General features: G+C 32.6%; 2 protein-coding genes and 1 non-coding gene across 4 annotated transcripts; 1 reads left to right on the forward strand and 2 right to left on the reverse strand.

The window, feature by feature from the left end:
* On the reverse strand, positions 1 to 72 carry TRNAQ-UUG. Its single transcript has one exon. It is a non-coding gene; the product is annotated as a tRNA-Gln (tRNA).
* Positions 73 to 10,438: 10,366 nt separating this feature from the next.
* Positions 10,439 to 14,119, forward strand: LOC123889438 (probable WRKY transcription factor 33). 2 transcript variants are annotated; one of them, XM_045938778.1, is made up of 5 exons: positions 10,439 to 10,905; positions 10,999 to 11,184; positions 12,187 to 12,800; positions 12,914 to 13,075; positions 13,335 to 14,119. In XM_045938778.1, exons 1-5 carry the CDS (start codon positions 10,624 to 10,626, stop codon positions 13,765 to 13,767), a joined length of 1,677 nt encoding a protein of 558 aa, XP_045794734.1. In that variant the 5' UTR covers positions 10,439 to 10,623; the 3' UTR covers positions 13,768 to 14,119. The 2 variants fall into 2 exon arrangements, with proteins under 2 accessions (XP_045794734.1, XP_045794733.1); XM_045938777.1 differs by having other exon boundaries at positions 10,443 to 10,905; positions 12,184 to 12,800.
* Positions 13,965 to 21,186, reverse strand: LOC123889439 (CASP-like protein 4B1). The gene is made up of 3 exons (XM_045938779.1): positions 20,690 to 21,186; positions 20,423 to 20,558; positions 13,965 to 14,364 (listed from the first exon to the last, which is right to left on the reverse strand). The coding sequence occupies exons 1-3, from the start codon at positions 20,956 to 20,958 to the stop codon at positions 14,167 to 14,169; spliced, it is 603 nt and encodes a 200-aa protein (XP_045794735.1). The 5' UTR covers positions 20,959 to 21,186; the 3' UTR covers positions 13,965 to 14,166.
* Between the last annotated feature and the right edge of the window lie 185 nt (positions 21,187 to 21,371).

The raw sequence follows: 21,371 nt of genomic DNA on the forward strand, positions 1-21,371 counted from the left end.
AGGTCCTACCGGGAGTCGAACCCAGGTCGCTGGATTCAAAGTCCAGAGTGCTAACCACTACACCATAGAACCCATTTGTGATGTTATTTCTTGTACTATCTATGTGTATAGTTAAGTTGAATAATTTTTTATCACTAAAAGGTAAAAACCTTAATAATCAAAAGGAACAAATAGAACTTCATAAGTGTGATTTGGAAGAGCTTTTGTGTGATAAATTTATAAGGTTATTTGAGTTGTCCTTAAATAAGAATTTTTCGGTGACTAAGATGTTTACTTTGGAGTGAGAGAGTCGTGGTGAAGGGTGACACATTATAGGCAAAGGTAAATTTTTTGGGAAGGATGAAATGGTGGTAGAGTGTTGTTTGGTGTTGGATAATTTTATTATTTAAGTACACACTCAAGATAAATGAGAATGGTGTCTTGATGTCGATAAAGGACACTCCGTTGCTTTCAGATCATTTCGTTCAGTTTACTGGTTCAGCGGGTGGTCTTCGAGCACGACGTTCTTTTATGCAACTCATTTGGCTTGCTTGTGTGTGGGTTGTATGGACCGAAAGAAACCATCGATTGTTTAGAGGCTCGGCGAATTCCTTACTTTTTATGTTGGACAAGATCAAAACTTTTTCATTCAGGTGGTTGAAAGCAACGAGTAGTACTTTAGCTTTAAACTGTCATAGTTGGTGGTCTAGTCCTATGCTTTGTTTGGGCCTTGTATAGTTTCTTTTGGTTTTCTTTTTGATTTTGGTTGTAACTTACTTTAGTCTCTCTTGGTACGTCTTGTGCTGAGAAGACTTTTTGGTATATATATATCTCATTTTGGTCTTTTCAAAAAAAAAAAAAGGACACTCCGTTAATGATGTTGATCAATTGTTAACTCAGACAAATTCCTTGTTGTTTAAGGCGATTATTTGAAATAACTTAGTTCCTCTATAAATATATCTCTTTTTAGTTTGGAGATTTTTTCTTAACAAACTTCATACTAAGGACAACTTAATTGGACCGTCTAGTGCTGGCAGGGACGGAGCTCCCTATGGGCTGGGGAGGGCCGCGGCCCGTCCCCAAATTTTCATTTTTTAATAGGTATGTATATATATATATTTTCTTTTCAAAGTTACGTTATATATAATTTGTTTCAAGTTAATTAACAAAAGCGTCAGCCAGCCAAGTGGTAGAAAGAAGAGAGTGCGTAATTTTGATAGGTTTTTTTTTTTTATAGATTAATTTTGATAGGTCTTAATAACATTAAATTATTCTAGATTTATTTAAAATTTTACTGAACGATCTATATAATACAAATTTTCAACCCAACTGTGTATATTGTTAAATTTGTATTCGTTCAAATATTGAATAGTATAATATTATACATGTGTAATTTGATCTCTATATATAAATCGCCCCTAAAACAATTTTTTTTTTTACTTCGCCACGACCCTCCCAGACATTTTAGTCTAACTCCGCCACTGAGTGCTGGCTCAGCGATAAAGGAAGGAGGGCATTAAGACAAATTGTCTTAAGCCTCCAAAAATATAAAATAAGTATTTAATATTTTAATAGACACAATTATTTGGGCATAAAATTTAGTTATATACACACAAATCAAAAAATCAAAAAATCTAAAGAAAATTAAATTTGTCACGTAAATTCTTTTCTCTTTCATTTTTTTCACTTGTTGTGAGTGTTCCTAAGAAAAAACTAGTACTTATACCCGTGCGATGCACGGGACAAATTATGGGTAAGTATATAAATTTAATTTAAAAGTTATGTGTATTAAAAAAAAATTGAAGCAAAGTTATTTAATTTAAAATTTATGTGTATTAAAAAAAATTTGAAGCAAAGTTATGTGTATAAAATAAAACTTATAAATGTTAAAGATTGACAAAAAAATTGATTACAAAATTTTGCACAACAATATGTCTATTATACTATGGTTCATAAAAAAAGTATAAATTTTAAAACACTAAAGCAAAGCAACACATCTGGTAAGCAAAATTTTGGTACTGATTGTCTGTAATCCATCCCTCACGATTTCTTGAAGGGTTTAACCGATTAATGTGTAACATTGATTCAAATTTGGAAGTAATGAATTGATGATGTTCTTCCTACATTCAAAAACAAAGAACAATGAAGGGAAGAGAGGATGTCAAATTGAAGAAGTCAGATATATCATTCTTTCAAATTAGTTGAAGTCAAATATTGGAAAAAAGTTTCATAGTTGTTTCAAAATAAGTACTCCACAATTCTCCTGATTCTACAATAAACATTGTTTTTTATTTGAGCTCCACAAAATATATGTTTATAATAAATTTCTTTTCACTATATTATTGTTGAAATATAATGATGTAAAATTATTATTAGAGAAACTCTTTATCTGCCACATAACTATGACTATGGGAAATGGATCCTCTGTTGGAATTAACTTAATAATTTAATCATATACATGCTCTTAATAACAAAGATTAAATCCATAATCTTATTTTAGTGCGGAAGCTTAATAAACATGAACATGTATATGAAACAGGATCTACGACATGTTGATTTATCAAGGATTAGTATTAGGAATACCTGGATGACGAATCCATCAGATGAACTAACCGCAGAGTATCCTGACACACAAAGAGAGAGACGGATGACGAGCATCCGTTGGCTTGTATGGTTCTTCCTCAACCAGGACTCCTTATGCCTTTAGGACTCTTCAGATGGGGAGAAGAGTCGATATGCGGTGTGTCCGGTATATTGGGGACCATAGCCTATATATAGTGTGATGGCCAATTAGGGTTCCCATTATTCCGAAATGGGCCATCCTGACATCCACTCATATTGAGCCCGTATCCAATTAATTAATTACTTAATTAATTCTAAATAGAAATCTAATTAGCCTTTTAACTTTATTTGATCACTTAATCAATTAAGGCTCCTAATTGATAAATAGCTAATATAATTATATAAAGATATTTGCCCACATAATATTATTGGAATATTGTAAAATATTCCAACAATCTCCCACTTGGGCTACATATCGTTATAATTATATCATTGTTCCTTAGGCGCGCATCCGAATGCTATTTATCTTTAGATTTCAACTTTACAATCTGGTCCATCTCATACACCAATAATGGGACCACCGCGGCTGTCGTCACTGACGTATAACGTGACGGAACCCCGACGACCACCACATCAATGTACTTGACGACATAGATCTGATATGGATGAGTGGCATGGAAATTTCATGCAATGTGATCTCTATATCATGCCTATTTCCAACTGGTCCAACTGAAAACTTTAGTGAGATCAAACTGAAGTTTGCAAATTCAATATTTGCACCAAAGATACATAACCTGTTATAACAATAATAACCTCAAACTTTATTTCTGCAGAAAACCTTAACAAAACATGTATCTTTATCAATACCAAAGTTAGAACATAACAAATTAGAGACTCTCACTAATCCAAGACATCCTTAGTGACAAAAATAATATGAAAGACCTTAGGTGTTACGTCTTTGATTAGTGAGTCAGCTAGCATAAACTTTATCTCTATATGTTCTATCATCCAACAACAACATTGTCCGACTAATTTATGTCACAATATAACTTAATTTGTCTTTCAAAACCTTTTACTTTATGCAACCAAGTGACATAAATACCAATAGTCATTTCTTGAGTTAGAATGTCCATTAAATATAGACATTCTAAAAGGATCGGAGTCGAACATCCTAATGATCTCCAAATTGTTAGATCTCCGATATGTGAGCACAAATTATTGTTCTCTATAACAATCCTTATGGTTGCCTATTTTCAACAAATTCAAATTATGAATTGCTCAAGTATCTACCAAATGATCTTTTTATATAAGCTATTTCCGGATGCATATAAATAAGATCATACATAAGTTTCTCAAAGCTGAAGCATATATGAAAATACTTTATTTTCTGAATTTCCAGATTTTTCTTTTGAACAATGATTGAGACTAGATAGTCTCCCTTTATAATTAAGGCAGTCTCTTAGTTTATTGATCTTATGTCGAATTTACTTTCAACTTTATTGATATACCTCTTTTGTGATAACCGAATGATACATTGAAAATTCCAAGTATCAAAATGCCTAATACAAAAGAGATGTGCCCAAGATCTTTTGTCACTAAACTTTTGTTAGTGATTTCTTGGTTCCGCACAATAATCGTATATCACTGTTGACTAAATAAAATAAAATCGACTCATTAAACTGTAAGAAATATAAGCATACTCCCACTGAACCTGTATAACCCACATCTCTCCAAAATATACATCTCAAAACCAAATGAGACAATCACCTTATGAGAGACTTTTGTGGTATCAATAATGAGACAACTTTCTTAACAAATAGATGGATTTCTTTTGTTTGCACATTATCTACTTTGTGTCTATTGACATAAAGTTTCATCTGATTGCACTTTATTGTGTTTCTTAATGTTGTTATTAAGAAACACTATCTTGATATCCATCTTATTTAGCTCCAAAAACTATAATAAGTAACAAGTGTCGTGACTGTCCTAATAGAGTTTTCAAAATAAAACGAACATGAATTCTCTTTTCAGTCAACACTTTATGACACTTCATACTTTAATTCTTGAAGGTATTGAGTTTGATCTTCATGAATTAATCTCTTAACTTAATTGAGAGAAAGAACACTAATGTCCTTATGAGGATCCAAATTTACTATATAAATAGTAACTATATGAATTGATTTAGAATCAATTCTTCCTCACTCAATTTTGTTCTTTTACCATATCTCTCCCCCAAACTCAATATCTTCAAGAGACTTTGCAATTTCCGTCTCATAATGTTCATTAACATGGGACCAAAGTTTATATTTCTCAAAATTTTTAACAATTTTAGATTGTCACAAGTAATAACTGAATTGACTATAATAATATTTGTATTTAAAAAAAAAAAAAAACAAATTGAATCTCTAGTTTAAAATAATAATAAAGAATTTATAACATTAAAACAAAACTTAATTCACATGATGATTCACCAAATTGTCTCTTAAATACAAATATAACTTAATAACAAAAATCTAACAAATAGTTGAAAAACCATCAATCTTCACCGACTTATTTCCCCGCCAGATTAATGTGTCTTTCAACATCATTGGAAATTTGTCAGTTTAGATCAAATTTTCTTATTATTCTTTATTTGCCTTTATCCTTTGAGGTATTTACATAATGAACACTATTTTATTTTCTCTTGCTTCAACTGTTTCTTTATTGCACACTTTATGAAATGATTCTATTAAAGAATCATTTCTAACTTTAATAGTTATAAGACTAATTGTGCAAATAGAACACTATATGCTAAATTTTTTGACAAAGTAACTTGATTGTCAAAATTATATCGCTTTATCAAGATTAAATAGTTACCTAATGTGCCCTTGAGATTTTCTTTGCTTAATAATCCGAATGAAATATTATCTCTCCGACGAGAGCTTATTTTTCGCTTTATTGCTTTAGAAACTTTAATTTAAGCAAAGAAAATATGACAAAAAATTGTGTCATCTTAAATAATACCTCAAATGTCTCTGGGATTCAAAACTTTATGATCATGACCTATGTCATTCGGAGTATACTCGCCTTTTATACTTGAGTCTCACTTTAAAGTTACCGAATAGTGAGAGAATTTGAGTTTCTCCATCTTGACATAAGTTTAGATCCAAGAACACAATGTTCTTCCTTTATTTCTAAGCGCTAGAATTTTAAGAATTTAAAATTCTAAAATAATTTTGCAGATACATAAACTATATTAGTTTATAGAGAACTAAAAAAAAATTACTCACCAAAATACCTAATGCACCATTGATGTCAAACCCTTAAAAAATAACATCAATTGCTAGTGGTATTTCATGACAATGATCAAACACTGACGATCAATATTAAAAAATAATAAATCCTTATAATCGTCACATGTTTACCATTATAAGTGTGAATGCAATCCACTAAATACTTGTATGGATCTACACTAACACGACTTTATTAGGCACGTCAGTTAATTAATATAGAGATGTGCACTTCTTTATTTGTAAATTATAAGACAAACAAGATACCAAACGCACCATCAATCCCCAATCTTTGATTGTAAGAATTAACTGCAAGCGGTACTCTCAACGTAATGATCAAATGTTAGTAATAAGTCCTGTCAAATAATGTGCGTCTTTGACACCAACCATTATCCACATGGATAAACTTAATAATTACTACACATTTACCATCACAGGTATGTATATTATTCGACCAAACTGCACGTCTTCCTTTTGGCCGACTGTAACAGCTCGCATGAATAATCTCATACTACATCTATTATAATTTCAATTGAATCTAGTCTACTCACCGGAGGTTGCTTTATGCAACTTTTTGTTTCGACAAACTCAATCAAAATTACTAGACAATTTAATAAATTGAATATATATGCATGTAATTATTCGGCCGAACTGTGTCTACCTTTTGGTAAACCAAAATAGTTTGTATGAATAATTTTATACATCCTTATGTGATTCTAACTGAATCAAATCTACGCAACAGAGGTTACTTTTGCAACATGTTGTTTCAACCAACTCAGTCAAAATACCTAACAATTTATTAAATCAAATGGGAAAAGTCTTAAATTTACAAGGCACTACTCACAAAATGTAGACCTTATTCATTATGATGTCACCTGATAATCAAAAGATTAAATGACATCCCTTAGTGTGAGAACAAACTCACAAGCAAACTAAATTAGCATGAAATATATCCGAAGAGCATGATAAAAGAAAATTATTGTAGAAACTTAATAACAATTAACTCAAACATTATAATCATGCTATAAACCAAATATTTAATTTCAAATAAAATTAAATCTTTATATATACCAAAGAATATTCATGCAACAATTTATTCACATATACTCAATGATTCTTTAAATAATTAAATAGAATTCTATAACTGTATTTTCCAAAATAGAAGGAAACCAAAAAAAAACTTTATATATTTGTAATTAAACAAATTATTATGGAATCTATATTTTCCCAAAATTTAAAGAATCAAACTTTAATTTCTGTACATACCAAATTTAATCAAAGTATTTTGAGAATCCTTATTAATTTCTATAATAACCAAATATATATATTTACCAAATCTTCGTATACTTTATTTCTCAAAATTTCAGTTATCAACCGAGTCTCAAACCTTTGTACCAAACCAAAATTTCAATATTCATCACAACCGAAGTTTTATTTTAACCGTAAAGCTACTACCATAATTTCTCAAAATAACAAATATGAATATTGAATTTAATTAAATTAGAGAGACTTGGTTAATTAACACCAAAAATAACCGTATATGAGAACAAACTAAACATAGAAGATCTGATCTTATAAGGAATGCAATTAAAAATTATATAGAAATAATAGCCATATTTGGAAACCGCATCAAATATGAAGATTTGTTTCAAAATTGAAACCAAAAGAAACAAATTAGACTTATATATTATATATATTATCAGTTTATCATTATAACTGAAAATAAGTCAACCAAAGAATTACACTTGGTGAAAAAAAATTGCTTCAATACCAATTCACCAAACAAAAAATTGTCCTGTTTAAATGCGTGATGAATTGACAAAACCAGATAATAGTAATCACACATACATATGACCTTTAATGGCAACAACAAATTAATTTGAATTCTGAATTTTGAAACAACTCAAATTAAGCATGACGGTGATGGACTTACGATCGTAGCAAAGGCACATACATACAGGAAGAACCAAAAAGAGACAATATATATCTCAAATAACCAAAACTGCAATAACCATAAAGAAATTGCAACACCGAACCTTATTTCTGATTAACGGCGACCTAGAGCCATAAGCCATATATACACACCATGATAAAATTAAGTCTGCATCTATTTGACACATAACTATTCATTCATAATTAGTCAAATATATATCAACCAAAAATTTGCTTTTCAAAACAAAGCATGAATCTGAACGTTGCCACTACAAAACATCGTACTTAATCATGGATTAAAAATATTGTCACGACGCTGGATTTATAAAACCGAAATACAAAATCACCCAATGAAAAAAAATAAAATAATCTGGTTTCATATGAAGAAGGGTCACGGGAGAAATTAAACCATAGTATATGTGAATATAGCTCAGGCAAAACCGAAGATAATCCCAATAAATTAAACACGAAGACCTGCTCTGATACCACTTGTTGGAATTAACTTAATAATTTAATCATATACATGCTCTTAATAACAAAGATTAAATCCATAATCTTATTTTAGTGCGGAAGCTTAATAAACATGAACATGTATATGAAACAGGATCTACGACATGTTGATTTATCAAGGATTAGTATTAGGAATACCTGGATGACGAATCCATCAGATGAACTAACCGCAGAGTATCCTGACACACAAAGAGAGAGACGGATGACGAGCATCCGTTGGCTTGTATGGTTCTTCCTCAACCAGGACTCCTTATGCCTTTAGGACTCTTCAGATGGGGAGAAGAGTCGATATGCGGTGTGTCCGGTATATTGGGGACCATAGCCTATATATAGTGTGATGGCCAATTAGGGTTCCCATTATTCCGAAATGGGCCATCCTGACATCCACTCATATTGAGCCCGTATCCAATTAATTAATTACTTAATTAATTCTAAATAGAAATCTAATTAGCCTTTTAACTTTATTTGATCACTTAATCAATTAAGGCTCCTAATTGATAAATAGCTAATATAATTATATAAAGATATTTGCCCACATAATATTATTGGAATATTGTAAAATATTCCAACATCCTCTACCATGTACTTTTCACGGGAGGGATTAATGTTTCAATTTTGACCATTCAATACTTTTTTAATAGTTTAGGCAGCTTGCAATAAAAATAAATATGTTGTCCAGATTTAATTGAGTACACCGGACAAAAAGCAAAACTAATAGAACAATGGACAAATATTTAGATATCCAAACAATGGACAAAAATCTTGTGTCTCATTGAAAAATAGTTCATCCGGTCTTTATAATATGAAAACAATTTTTTTTTTTTTTTATGTTCATAGAATATTAGATGTATTCAACCCTTGTTATAAATCAAATACATTAAACATTTCACGAAGATAAAGACCAGAAAAAGTATTAGTGTATTAGTGATGGATGAAAATGGACATTGATACTTCCTATAAAAACATCATAAACATAGTACTTCATATGAAAGTCTGAAAGGTCGATGGCCTGTAACTTCCAAATGTTTTTGAAATTCTTGAGCAACTCCCATGATTTTCATATATCCTGATAATAAATGAAGTGATTATAAATTAAAATTAAAAATTATATATATTTTCAAAGCAAAGACAAAACTCAAAAATCATTGATAGATATTTTAAGAAATATTCAACCATACACATAGAGTAAAAACTAAGAAGCAACTCAAGAAAAGAAGAAACAATAACAAAAATAAGAAAATGGAAATAGAATAAAAAATTGAAACTAATAATTTGGCCGTGATATCTCTAGCAGCTCTTTCTCTTATCTTTGTATTCATGGCCACAATTTATGGTGCATCCAGTGAACGAAATGTGGGGCACAAAAGAAAAGGAGAATAAATAGTATGGACTATAGCGTAGAGGAGAAGAGAATATTTTTTTATGCAAAGAGGAAGAGATAACAAAACTCTTATTCTCATCATTTTCTAAGAAGTACTAATGGAATTGGTAATTAAAAGATCAAGAATCTGAAGAGGTGTTTTTTTTGTTGGAATGTGAAGTGTTTTACGGGAAATTGGAAAGGGTTGAATTGAGTTGTTAAAAATTAAAACAATTTAAAAGGTTTTTTTGTTGGAAATTAATTACAGTATATGAAAATTTAGGATTGGGCAATTTCTTTGGAACCAGAGAAATGTCACATGCAGCATTTGGGCGGACTCATTAATTTAATGGTGAAGTTAATTAGGTGGACTTAAGTGCAATTAGGCGGACTTAAGTGCAATTAGGCGGGATTATGACATGTTTTGGAGGGAAAATTATTGTTGCAAAGTATTTTGTGTTAATATATAAAGGATATTTGAGTTTGTGCCCATAAAAAAGTTTACTGTATTTTTATTTACAGACATTTACTGTATTTTAACTTGATAAAAATATAAAATCAAGCAAAAAATCAACTTGACATATATGATACTCTTTTGTGATAAAGTATAACCCTCCCTCTTTAGTTAAAAGTTAAAAGATAATCCACATGGCTCTCTCTCTCTCTCTCTTTAAGGCTAGTCAAAGCCACAATTTCTTGACTATTGACCAAGTATAGTTATTGATATTCCACGGTCAAACAAATCTTCACCTTCTCAGAAACTACATATTGCATGACTTTTGTTACTCCTTCCAACAATCATTCACCTCTCTCCTTTTCTATATCACACCACTCTTGTTTCCTTTTCTTACATCATCAAAAACATTTTCTCTTCAATATATATATTCAAACCTTTTCTTCATCATTTCATAACTTAACAAAAGACTTCATTTATAAAATTCTTCTTTTGACTAACATAAACACAAATTTTTTCTCATTCTTTCATTTCTCCAACAAAAACAGTAACATAACATGACCATGGATGAACAACAACATCATCATCATCATCATAGTAACTGGGAAACTTCTGAACTAAATAATAATATTAATAATAATAATAATAATAATAATCATAATCATAATCATAATCATAGTCTTAATCACCTTGTTGAATTTAATGATGTTCCTAAATTCAAATCTGTTCAACCACCTTCTCTTCCTCTTTCTCAATCACCTTCTTTTCATCTACCTTTTTCATCTACTTTCAGCCCATCTGATTTTTTGATCTCACCTTTCTTTCTTTCTTCTCCAAATGTAAGTTTTTAACTTTTTCATGCTTTTTTGTTTATGAAAGTATCAATTTTTATGACATTTCTAATTGTGGGTTGTTTTTGTTTTATGTTTTAGGTTTTTGCTTCTCCAACTACTGAGGCTTTTGCTAATCAGAGTTTTAACTGGAATAAGAACAGTTTAGAGGAAGAAGAGCAACAACAAGGTGATAAGAAAGATGTGAAAAACTACTCTGATTTCTCTTTTCCAACTCAAACAAAGCCTGAATCTGTTCTTCAATCTTCCTCAGACATGTTTCAACTGGTAAGCACTTTTTTTTATGACTTAATCTTTGTGTGTTTTGGCTTATTTTAGCTTATGTACTAGCATAAACAACTGTTTGAAAGATTTATGGAAATAGCTTATGACTTGTTCATAAGCTGTTTTTAGCTTATTTTTGTAAGGTTTGAAGATGAAAACAACTTATAGTTTATATGGTAACAATTTTAACTTTATCCTTTATCATAGAAATAGATTATACATAAGAACTTGTATGATGTCCATGAACTTAACTCAATTGGTAAGACTGGTAGAGACATGATATTATATATGCATGAGTTGAGATTCGAACTCTGTTACTCCATAACAGTTTTAACCGTATCCTTTGTCATAGAAATAGCTTATACATAAGAACTTCTATGATAATTGGTTATAAGATACGTTTCTAATTAAGTTGTTTATCGGAAGAGGGTCTTAAAGAAGTACTACTCCGTCCCAAAATATAAGTAAAAGGAGGTCAACAAAAGTGAATGTATCTGGACTAAATTTTAAAGCAAATACATCAATTTTCATTGACTAATTTTTGCTTATATTTTGGGACGGAGGGAGTATCATTTTGTGTGTCGTATATTTGGTCTAACATTATTGGCTTGTGGGGTCAGTTTAGTTTTGTTTGCAGTTTTTTATGTCCTTTTAAATGATCTTTTTGTTTGTTCTTATCTTTTTGTTTTCTTTTTCTTGTTTTAGTATTAAAAACACATGTTGAATATTTCAAAGATGGCTAAAAAATTGACAAGCATCTTCATTCTCAAGTATTGGTTGAAAATATTTCAATTATGTTTCTATGCTTTGATAATTAAATTAATAGACGATATTACAATGATTATCATGTTGAATAGTCACAAAATCTCACAGTAAAATAAGGTTTAGTTTATTGATAATACCTTTGAATTTGTCATTCATATCATATAGTTTTAATCTAAATCTGTATTATAATTATAATTATAATTCTAATTAAATTAAATTATTGTTTTACTTGAACAGCAGGAACAAGCTAAGAAACAAAACATATGGAAATTCAATGAACCTACAAACCAAAACGATATTTTATCCGAAAGGACAGTATCGGAATCTGAATTCCAACCAACTCAGAACTTTTCCTCAGAATTGGCACTAATTAAACCAGAAACACATAATAGCTCAGTTAATGGATCTGGTTATTATAATTACAATAACAATAACTACAATAATGCATCGCAATCCGTTCGAGAACAAAGGAGGTCAGAAGATGGGTACAACTGGAGAAAATATGGACAGAAACAAGTGAAAGGAAGCGAAAATCCACGCAGTTATTACAAGTGCACGCATTTGAATTGCTCAATGAAGAAGAAAGTTGAGAAGGATTTGGATGGACAAATTACTGAAATTGTATATAAGGGAACTCACAATCATCCTAAGCCTCAGTCAAATAGAAGAACAAGCTCTCAACCATCTTCGTCTTGCACTAACTCCGGAATTTCTGATCAATCGGTGATGGATCATGTTTCCATACAAGAAGATTCTTCAGCTTCTGTGGGAGAGGAAGAGTTTGAGCAAACATCACAGACCAGTTATTCTGGTGGAGGAAATGATGACGCAAATGGACCGGAGGCCAAAAGATGGTAAGATAAGCAAACTAAGTTTAACAACTTCATTTATATGATTTTAGAATGAGATTTAATAGTACACTTAGTTTAAATGGAACTAATTGTGATTCTAATTCTTATTGTTGCAGGAAGGGTGATAATGAAAATGATGTCTATTCTGCCTCGGCTAGTAGAACTGTTAAAGAACCTAGAGTTGTAGTTCAAACTACAAGTGAAATCGATATACTTGATGATGGCTTTAGGTGGAGGAAATATGGACAGAAAGTTGTTAAAGGAAACCCAAATGCAAGGTAATTAATTGACAAAAACACAAAACTTTAGTCAATGGTTCTAAATTGTGATTGCGGTTACACTGCAAACCTTTATATTGTGCTAAAATGCATGCAAATGTGCAGCCACAATTATTGTTATGATGTCCTTACAGACACATCTAAAACTGTTGTATTGTGGCTTCAATTGAAATTGCGGACTGCAATTTAGAGCTATAAATACATTTCAAGTGTTATAATTGCCAACGCCTTAACTTACTCATTTTTTCAAAATCTGCAGGAGCTATTACAAATGCACTGCCCATGGTTGTACAGTTCGAAAACACGTTGAAAGAGCTGCACATGATATCAAAGCCGTGATCACAACTTACGAAGGGAAACACAACCATGACGTACCAGCTGCGCGCGGTTCTGCAGGTTATAACATGAACAGAAATTCTATGAACAATGCCATCGTACCGGCGCCTATTAGGCCCTCAGCAGTGAATTGTTATTCTAATTCATCAAGTTTCACAAATTCATTTTATAACAAGACCGGGCTGCCTACAAACGGAAATCAAGAATCATTTCGACCGGACATGTTGCAGGGTAATGGAAATTTTGGATATTCATCGGCTAATCATTCACAATACTCAGATGCTGGATACTTAAAGGCCAAGGATGAGAGGAAGGATGATTCATTCCTTCAGTCATTTCTGTCAAAAGACTTCTAAATCTGGGACCACAGCTTCATATATTATGTTGCATATCTTTTTGTATAGAATGTAGGATTTTAGTTATTCTTCTATTCATAGGAATAGAAACAAAGAATCATCAATATTTACAAGGATATACAAAAAATGAGTATTAACTGATGAATACTATTATTCTTTTGTTGTATGCGTAGGAAAAATGGCAATAGAATCTCAAGTTGAAAAAATTATATATTATTTCTATTTGTGTTTGTATATCAAATCAATATCATAATCTTTCACTGTAACATACACAACCAAAGGGAGGAGAATCTTGAGCCTGACTCCCTTTCACAAGAATGATATACAGATAAATGTGATGATTTACAGAAAAGTAAATTGATGTATGAAACAATAAATGGAGAATTTTGTTGTAGTTGTTCAAATATAACTATAAGATTGAGTTGATAGTTTAAAGCCAGAAATGACTGCTGATACTGCTAAGCAAAAGAACGCGAAAACCGACATGCTGATGGCTGCAGCTGAAGCATCTGTAAATATATTGTCTGCACCTTCCCTCATTCTATTTGTTAGTGGAATTGCTGAAGATGCTGATGATATCAAAAGATATGCCATTATCTGCAACCAAAAAAGTTTGTCAATATTCAAGCTCAGATCAAGTTGCTAGCATTTCATAGTCTTACAAAAGCAAACATAACATTATCGAAGAGTTTAGTCATAAAATTTTTGAATAAATAATTGTATATAAAGCTTTGAATTATTCAAAATGAAGCTTGTACACATACATACACCAGTCATCTGAATTACATGGTTGTCAAATTCAAAAGGATTTTTTTTTTCTCTACATCAATAAATCAAGTCAACTGAACTTTCTCTCCCATGTGATTGTATTTGAACCACTTGAAAGGTCAATGAAACTTGAAGTTAAATGAGCTTTCATTTTCACTTCTTACATAAGAGGAACTTCAGAGAGATGTCACAAGTTTTCAAACCAGTCTCTTTCACAATGGTTATAGGCTTATAGCTCAATGCCTCATGCAGAGGCTAAAGCCAAGTTGCAATGCATCTTATCAGCACCTCAAAGATTAATTAGTTTTGAAATTTTCTAAATAAAATTAAATCTAGTCTGAAAATGAAAGGTCATTTTTTTTTTCTTAAAAAAATCCCACCAAAATCTTCTACACAAATATGAGATAAAGTAACCTATCAACATGATTCCTACTCACTATGTTTTTCTCCATATAAATGGACTAAGAATCTAATCTAACATCAGTTGCTATATATCTAAGATGATATAAGGGCCTATCAAATATAGTTTATAAAGTGTATTTGTTGTCTTCTTAGCCTAAAACTTATGAGAAAGCTCAAAAATTGAAGATCTTGTTGGGGAGACCGAGAGAGGGTCGGGAGTAAAGCTGTAAGAAAAAACAAAGGCTATTATAAAGTGGTGGAGAAGAAGGTTAGAGAAACTAGAAAACTAGAAAGACAATAAAGTTTTGGAGGAAGAAGTTATGTTGCTAATTGTTTGATGATACAAGGTACATTGTGAACTCCTATTTATAGTAGAAGGAACAACTACTTAGCTTACATGCATGAAGACAAGTGTCAAGAGAAATACATGCAACATAACAAGTGGTAAAGGAAGTACATGCATCTATACAAGTGGTAAGGGAAACTACATGCAATAATACAAAGTGTGATACTTGCAACAAGCCAAGTGTATCACATACAAAATGTTATGGAGGGATCCTACAATGGATGGGCTTGGATCACAATGGATATGGGCTTAAGAAGAACATCAATTTCTAACACTCCTCCTTGATGTTTTTCTTGAATACTCCAAGCATTGACCTCAACTCTTCAAACTTTCCCTTAGAAAGAGCTTTAGTCATTATATCTGCAATTTGATTTTCTGAATTGCAATGCTCCAAACTGATTTCCTTTGACTTTTCAGCTTCTCTAATAGCATGATATTTAACCTTGATGTGTTTGGTTCTTCCATGTTGGACTGGATTCTTTGCTATAGCAATAGCAGATTTGTTATCCACCCATATGACAGTAGCTTTGCTTTGAAATTGTCCCACATCTGATAAAATCTTCCTTAGCCAAATAGTTTGATTTGTTGCTGCAGCAGCAGAAATATACTCAGCTTCAGCTGATGATTGGGCGACCACTTCTTGCTTCTTTGAATTCCATGAGAACACAGCACTGCCAAATGAGAAAACATAACCAGAGGTACTTTTCGCATCATCTACACTTCCAGCCCAGTCACTATCTGTATATCCTTGGAGGTCTCCACTTTCATTTTTCAAGAAATGCAAACCATAATCAGTTGTACCCTTTATATACCTCAAAACTCTCTTAGTTGCACCAAGATGAACTTGACTTGGAGAATGCATGAACCTGGAAAGTAAGCTAGCAGCAACATTATATCAGGTCTTGTTGCTGAAAGATACAACAAACATCCAATTATACTTCTATAAATAGAAGCATCTGCACTATTATCACCATCATCCTTTGATAATTTTTCATTCACAACCAGAGGTGTGGAAACAGGCTTGCACTTATCCATATGAAACTTCTTTAATACCTCCAAAGCATATTTCTTTTGTGAAATGAAGATTCCAACATTTGACAGAAAAATCTCCATACCAAGAAAATATTTCATTTCACCCAAATCTGTCATCTCAAATTCATTCTCCATAGCTTGCTTGAATTGACTTAGAGAATTGGATTCATTCCCTATAACCAACAAATCATCAACATACAGGGACACTATTAGCTTCACTTCATTCTTCAACCACTTAACATACAAAGTAGCTTCATTTTCACTTCTTTTAAAAACACTTTGCAGAAGATAGCCATCAATTCTACTATACCATGCTCTTGGTGCTTGTTTTAAGCCATAGAGGGCTTTGTGAAGCTTGTAAACTTTATTTTCACTTCCTGCAACCTTAAAACCTTCAGGTTGGTCGACATAAATGTCTTCATCAAGCAACCCATTTAAAAAAGCTGATTTAACATCAAAATGATAAATTTTCCAGCCCAATTTTGCTGCTAAGGCAACCAACAACCTAATTGTATCATGCCTTGCAACAGGTGCAAAAGTGTCTGAAAAATCAACACCATGTTGTTGAAAATAACCTTTTACCACCAATCTGGCCTTAAGTTTATTTATAGAACCATCAGGATTGAGTTTGGTTCTATAAACCCACTTAACACCAATAATCTTTTGATTTTCTGGTTTGTCTACAAGCTGCCAAGTTTGATTTTTCTCTATCATCTTCATCTCCTCCTGCATGGCAACTTTCCATCCTTCAACATTAGCAGCTTCAGCATACTGTGTAGGCTCTAATGTAGCTATATTGCACCTTGCATAAATATCATCCAAGGTTCTAGTACCTCGGATTGGAAAATCATCATCACTATCATAGTTTGAATTTTCATCTTCCAAACTATCTTCAGCAGGCAATACCTTACTTGAACCTTCTGCTTGACTCTTCTCCCAATTCCATTTAGAGTACTCATCAAACTTCACATCTCTGCTAACCAGAATTTTTTTTGTCTCCAAATTATAAATTCGATACCCTTTAGAGTTACTGCTGTACCCCAAAAGGATACCAACCACAGATTTGGTTTCCAATTTATCTCTTTTCACACTTGGAATGTGAACATAACACACGCATCCAAATATTCTTAAATGTTCAACAGATGGCTTTCTTTCATACCATGCTTCAAACGGTGTTTTTCCTCTCAAGGCTTTGGTAGGCAACAAATTCAACAAGTAAACTGAGGTGTTTACAGCCTCAGCCCAAAAAGTTTTAGGAATACCTTTCTCAAAGAGCAAACATCGAGCCATCTCCATGACTGTCCTGTTCTTCCTTTCACTCACTCCATTTTGTTGAGGAGTGTATGGAACAGTAAATTGATGGTGAATTCCAGCTTGCTCACAAAAGGTTTTAAATTCCCCTACTGTATACTCAGTTCCATTATCAGATCTGAGCTTTTTAATCTGATAATCAGTCTCTTTTTCAACCATAAGTTTGAAACTCTGAAATGCAGGAAACACATCTGACTTCTGCTTAAGAAAAAAATACCCAGCTCATCCTTGTAAAATCATCTATAAATAACAGAAAATACTTGCTGCCATTTAAAGACGTCGTTGGCATCGGACCACACACATCAGTGTGTATCAGCTGTAACTTTTTAGAAGCTCTCCAGGTTGACGCATCGGGAAATGCCAATCTACTTTGTTTTCCATATTGACATACATCACACATGTTAACAACATCTTCGATGATTGGTAAATTTTCAACCAAATCATGAGAACTCATTTGTTTCAAGGTTGAGTAACTAAAGTGACCCAACCTTTTACGCCACAAGGAGGAATCATTAACACTACTTGGAAAAGCATGCATGGTTTTTTGCTTCCACTCAATTGGAAAACTTTTACCCCTCATTTCAACAGTCATTAACTTAGATCCAGAAGGATCTAGAATAGTGCATCTCTTATCTTTGAAATGCAATGAATAGTTCTTCTCCATCATTTGCCCCACACTTAAAAGACTTTGATTTATTTCAGGTACAAATAAAACATCTGAGATATATTTGATACCTGAGGGAGTTTCAACAGCTACAACACCTTTTCCTTTGACATCAACATGTTCTCCATTGCCAATAGTAACTTTAGAGAAGAAGGACTTATCAAGTTCCTTAAAAATGCCAACATTATGAGTCATGTGATTGGTGCACCCGCTATCTATTAGCCATGTTTCTTTGCTACTTCCGGTTGAATAGCAAGAAGCCATGAATAATTGCTCATCTTGTTGGTGGTGTTCGACAACTTGGGCTTGTTGTCTCTGCTGGTTTGCTTTGTTTTTGCAAACCTTCTCCACATGACCAAGTTGATTGCAGGCTCTGCATTTAACATCTGGTCTATACCAACAATGCTTCTCTAAATGAGTATCTTTTTTGCAATGTTGACAAGTTGGAAACTTCTTTTTCTAGCTCTCTCCTTTGTTGTTGACATCCTCCTTTTTTCCTTTCCCTTTCTTCTCACCAAAAGGTTTTTTCCCAAAACTATTGTAGCTTTGGTTTTTACCTTTTGTGTTTGCCACAAAAGCACCTTCAACACTTTCTTCCAACCTTAAAGATCTTCTCTGCTCAGTAGCTTGCAAAGCATTAACAAGCTCTGCAAGTGTGATTTGAGAAAAGTCCTTAGTTTCTTCGAGAGAGGATATTTTTGCTTCAAACCTCTCTGGAAGACACACTAAAATTTTTTCCACAACTCTTTGATCACTGAGATCCTCTCCCAACAATCTGATTTGTGAAACCACCTTCGAAATTCTGTCAGAAAATTCTCTAACAGTTTCGGTTTCTTTCATTTTTAGTGCTTCAAACTCTCTTCTCAAGTTCAACACTTGCATCTTCTTTGTTCTTTCACTCCCTTGGAACTCTTCCTTCAGCTTGTCCCAAGCTTCTTTTGTAGTCTCAAGATTCAAGATCTTGATAAATATATCATCATGTAAAGCTGCATGTATTATGGCAAGTGCTCTTCCTTCTTTTGCCACTTCCTCATTGTGATTTCTTATTTGAGCTACTGTTGGGTTGTTTGGAAGAGCCGGTGGGGTGCTTCCATTTTCCACAACATCCCATAAACTTTGAGCTCTCAAATAAGTTTTCATTTTTGCAGCCCACAAATGATAGTTTTCTCCTACAAACATAGGAGGAGGAGGTAAAGAACTATTGTTGGAAGCCATTTATGGTGTATAAAGGTTTTTTTTTTGAATGTTTTCTTGCTGGTTTTGTTTCCTCACAGACCCGTTAAGATCAATGAAGCTCTTGATACCATGTAAGAAAAAACAAAGGCTATTATAAAGTGGTGGAGAAGAAGGTTAGAGAAACTAGAAAACTAGAAAGACAATAAAGTTTTGGAGGAAGAAGTTATGTTGCTAATTGTTTGATGATACAAGGTACATTGTGAACTCCTATTTATAGTAGAAGGAGCAACTACTTAGCTTACATGCATGAAGACAAGTGTCAAGAGAAATACATGCAACATAACAAGTGGTAAAGGAAGTACATGCATCTATACAAGTGGTAAGGGAAACTACATGCAATAATACAAGTGTGATACTTGCAACAAGCCAAGTGTATCACATACAAAATGTTATCGAGGGATCCTACAATGGATGGGCTTGGATCACAATGGATATGGGCTTAAGAAGAACATCAATTTCTAACAAAAGCAACAAACATGCCAATGCGTCAGGATCAACAAGAAACCAGACAACACATGTTTACCCAAAAACATCTTGAGACATTGAAAATACGAGTCACCTCTTTTATATATAATATATCTAATATGTAGTCGATTTATAGTTGATGTGAGACTAACCAATGACTCGAACCCAATGGACACACATTTCGACCCAAAACTATTTAAAAAGGTTAACTAACCGGTCTTCATACTTGATGACAATTAAGAACATGAGATTTTAACAACCTAAATCCCTTGTACTCTAATCAACACATTGGTTTTCAGAGAATTGAATGCTAATTCAACACATGAGCATGATTCATGACTCTCACTCACACTACACACACACTATTCACAGTATCATAGACACATTGAAACTAATGTAACACCATATAGAAATGAATTGACATTACAAACCTGATCACCGAAAAAATCAATTATAGCTGCTACACTTGGTTTAATCAATGGTTTTCCTTTAGAAAGTTCTTGAATTTGACGAAAAGCTTGAGCACCAGTATACAAACTCGACAAAATCGCAATTGCCAGCAAATACCTACATCAAAATTCATCAATTCATCATCAGTTCATCACCCCAATTGAACATCAAACAAAAAAAAAATCAAATTTTGATCCAAACCCATTAATCTAAACACAAAATTATGAAAAGGGGTTGAACATTTTTACCTATACTCTTCATATCTATCGAAATCTCTCCAATCACCATGTTTATTGCTAGCCATTGCAAGGAATGAAATCAGAGAGAAAAGCAGAGCGATCCCTCTTAATCCCAATGATCCTCTCTTTATCAAGTCTTCTCTCTTCCACCGCTTCAATATTCCGGCAATTCCTCCGTTCGCCGTTGTCTGATAGTCTCTATCCGTCGTAGGTGGCGCAGTTGGTGGAGTCTGGATGTGTATATTCGGGGGAGATGAATTTTCCTCAATGTTCGACATTTTTTGAGGATGTTTTTGTTGTTAGAATGAATTGTAGTATTTGATGAGTTTCTCAAAGTTTTAGATTCAGATATGAAGGAGGATTGAATTTGAGAAAAATAAGATTAGAACAAGGAACCGAAGTTTGTTTTGTTTTTTGTTGGGTTGTCTTTTGGTTTTGTTAAGGTTAGTTTCGTGTGTGTGTGTTACATATATGTTGAGCTGGCACTATATCGGTAAAATCGTTATGGAATGGAAGTTAAGTAAAGAGGTTTCCAGATAAGAAAGAAGTATTACAAAAGCATTGCCAGCTGGCTTATACCAGTTCAGAGTACATTGATTGGATTTCCTAGTTCTTACCCGTCCGATTTAGAAGGAGATCCTCTCCCTTCACTTTTTCCTTTGTTACAATCATGACCATCTATGAAGCGATG

The sequence above is a fragment of the Trifolium pratense genome, linkage group LG6, assembly GCF_020283565.1.
Source record: "Trifolium pratense cultivar HEN17-A07 linkage group LG6, ARS_RC_1.1, whole genome shotgun sequence".
Classification (NCBI taxonomy): Eukaryota; Viridiplantae; Streptophyta; class Magnoliopsida; order Fabales; family Fabaceae; genus Trifolium; species Trifolium pratense.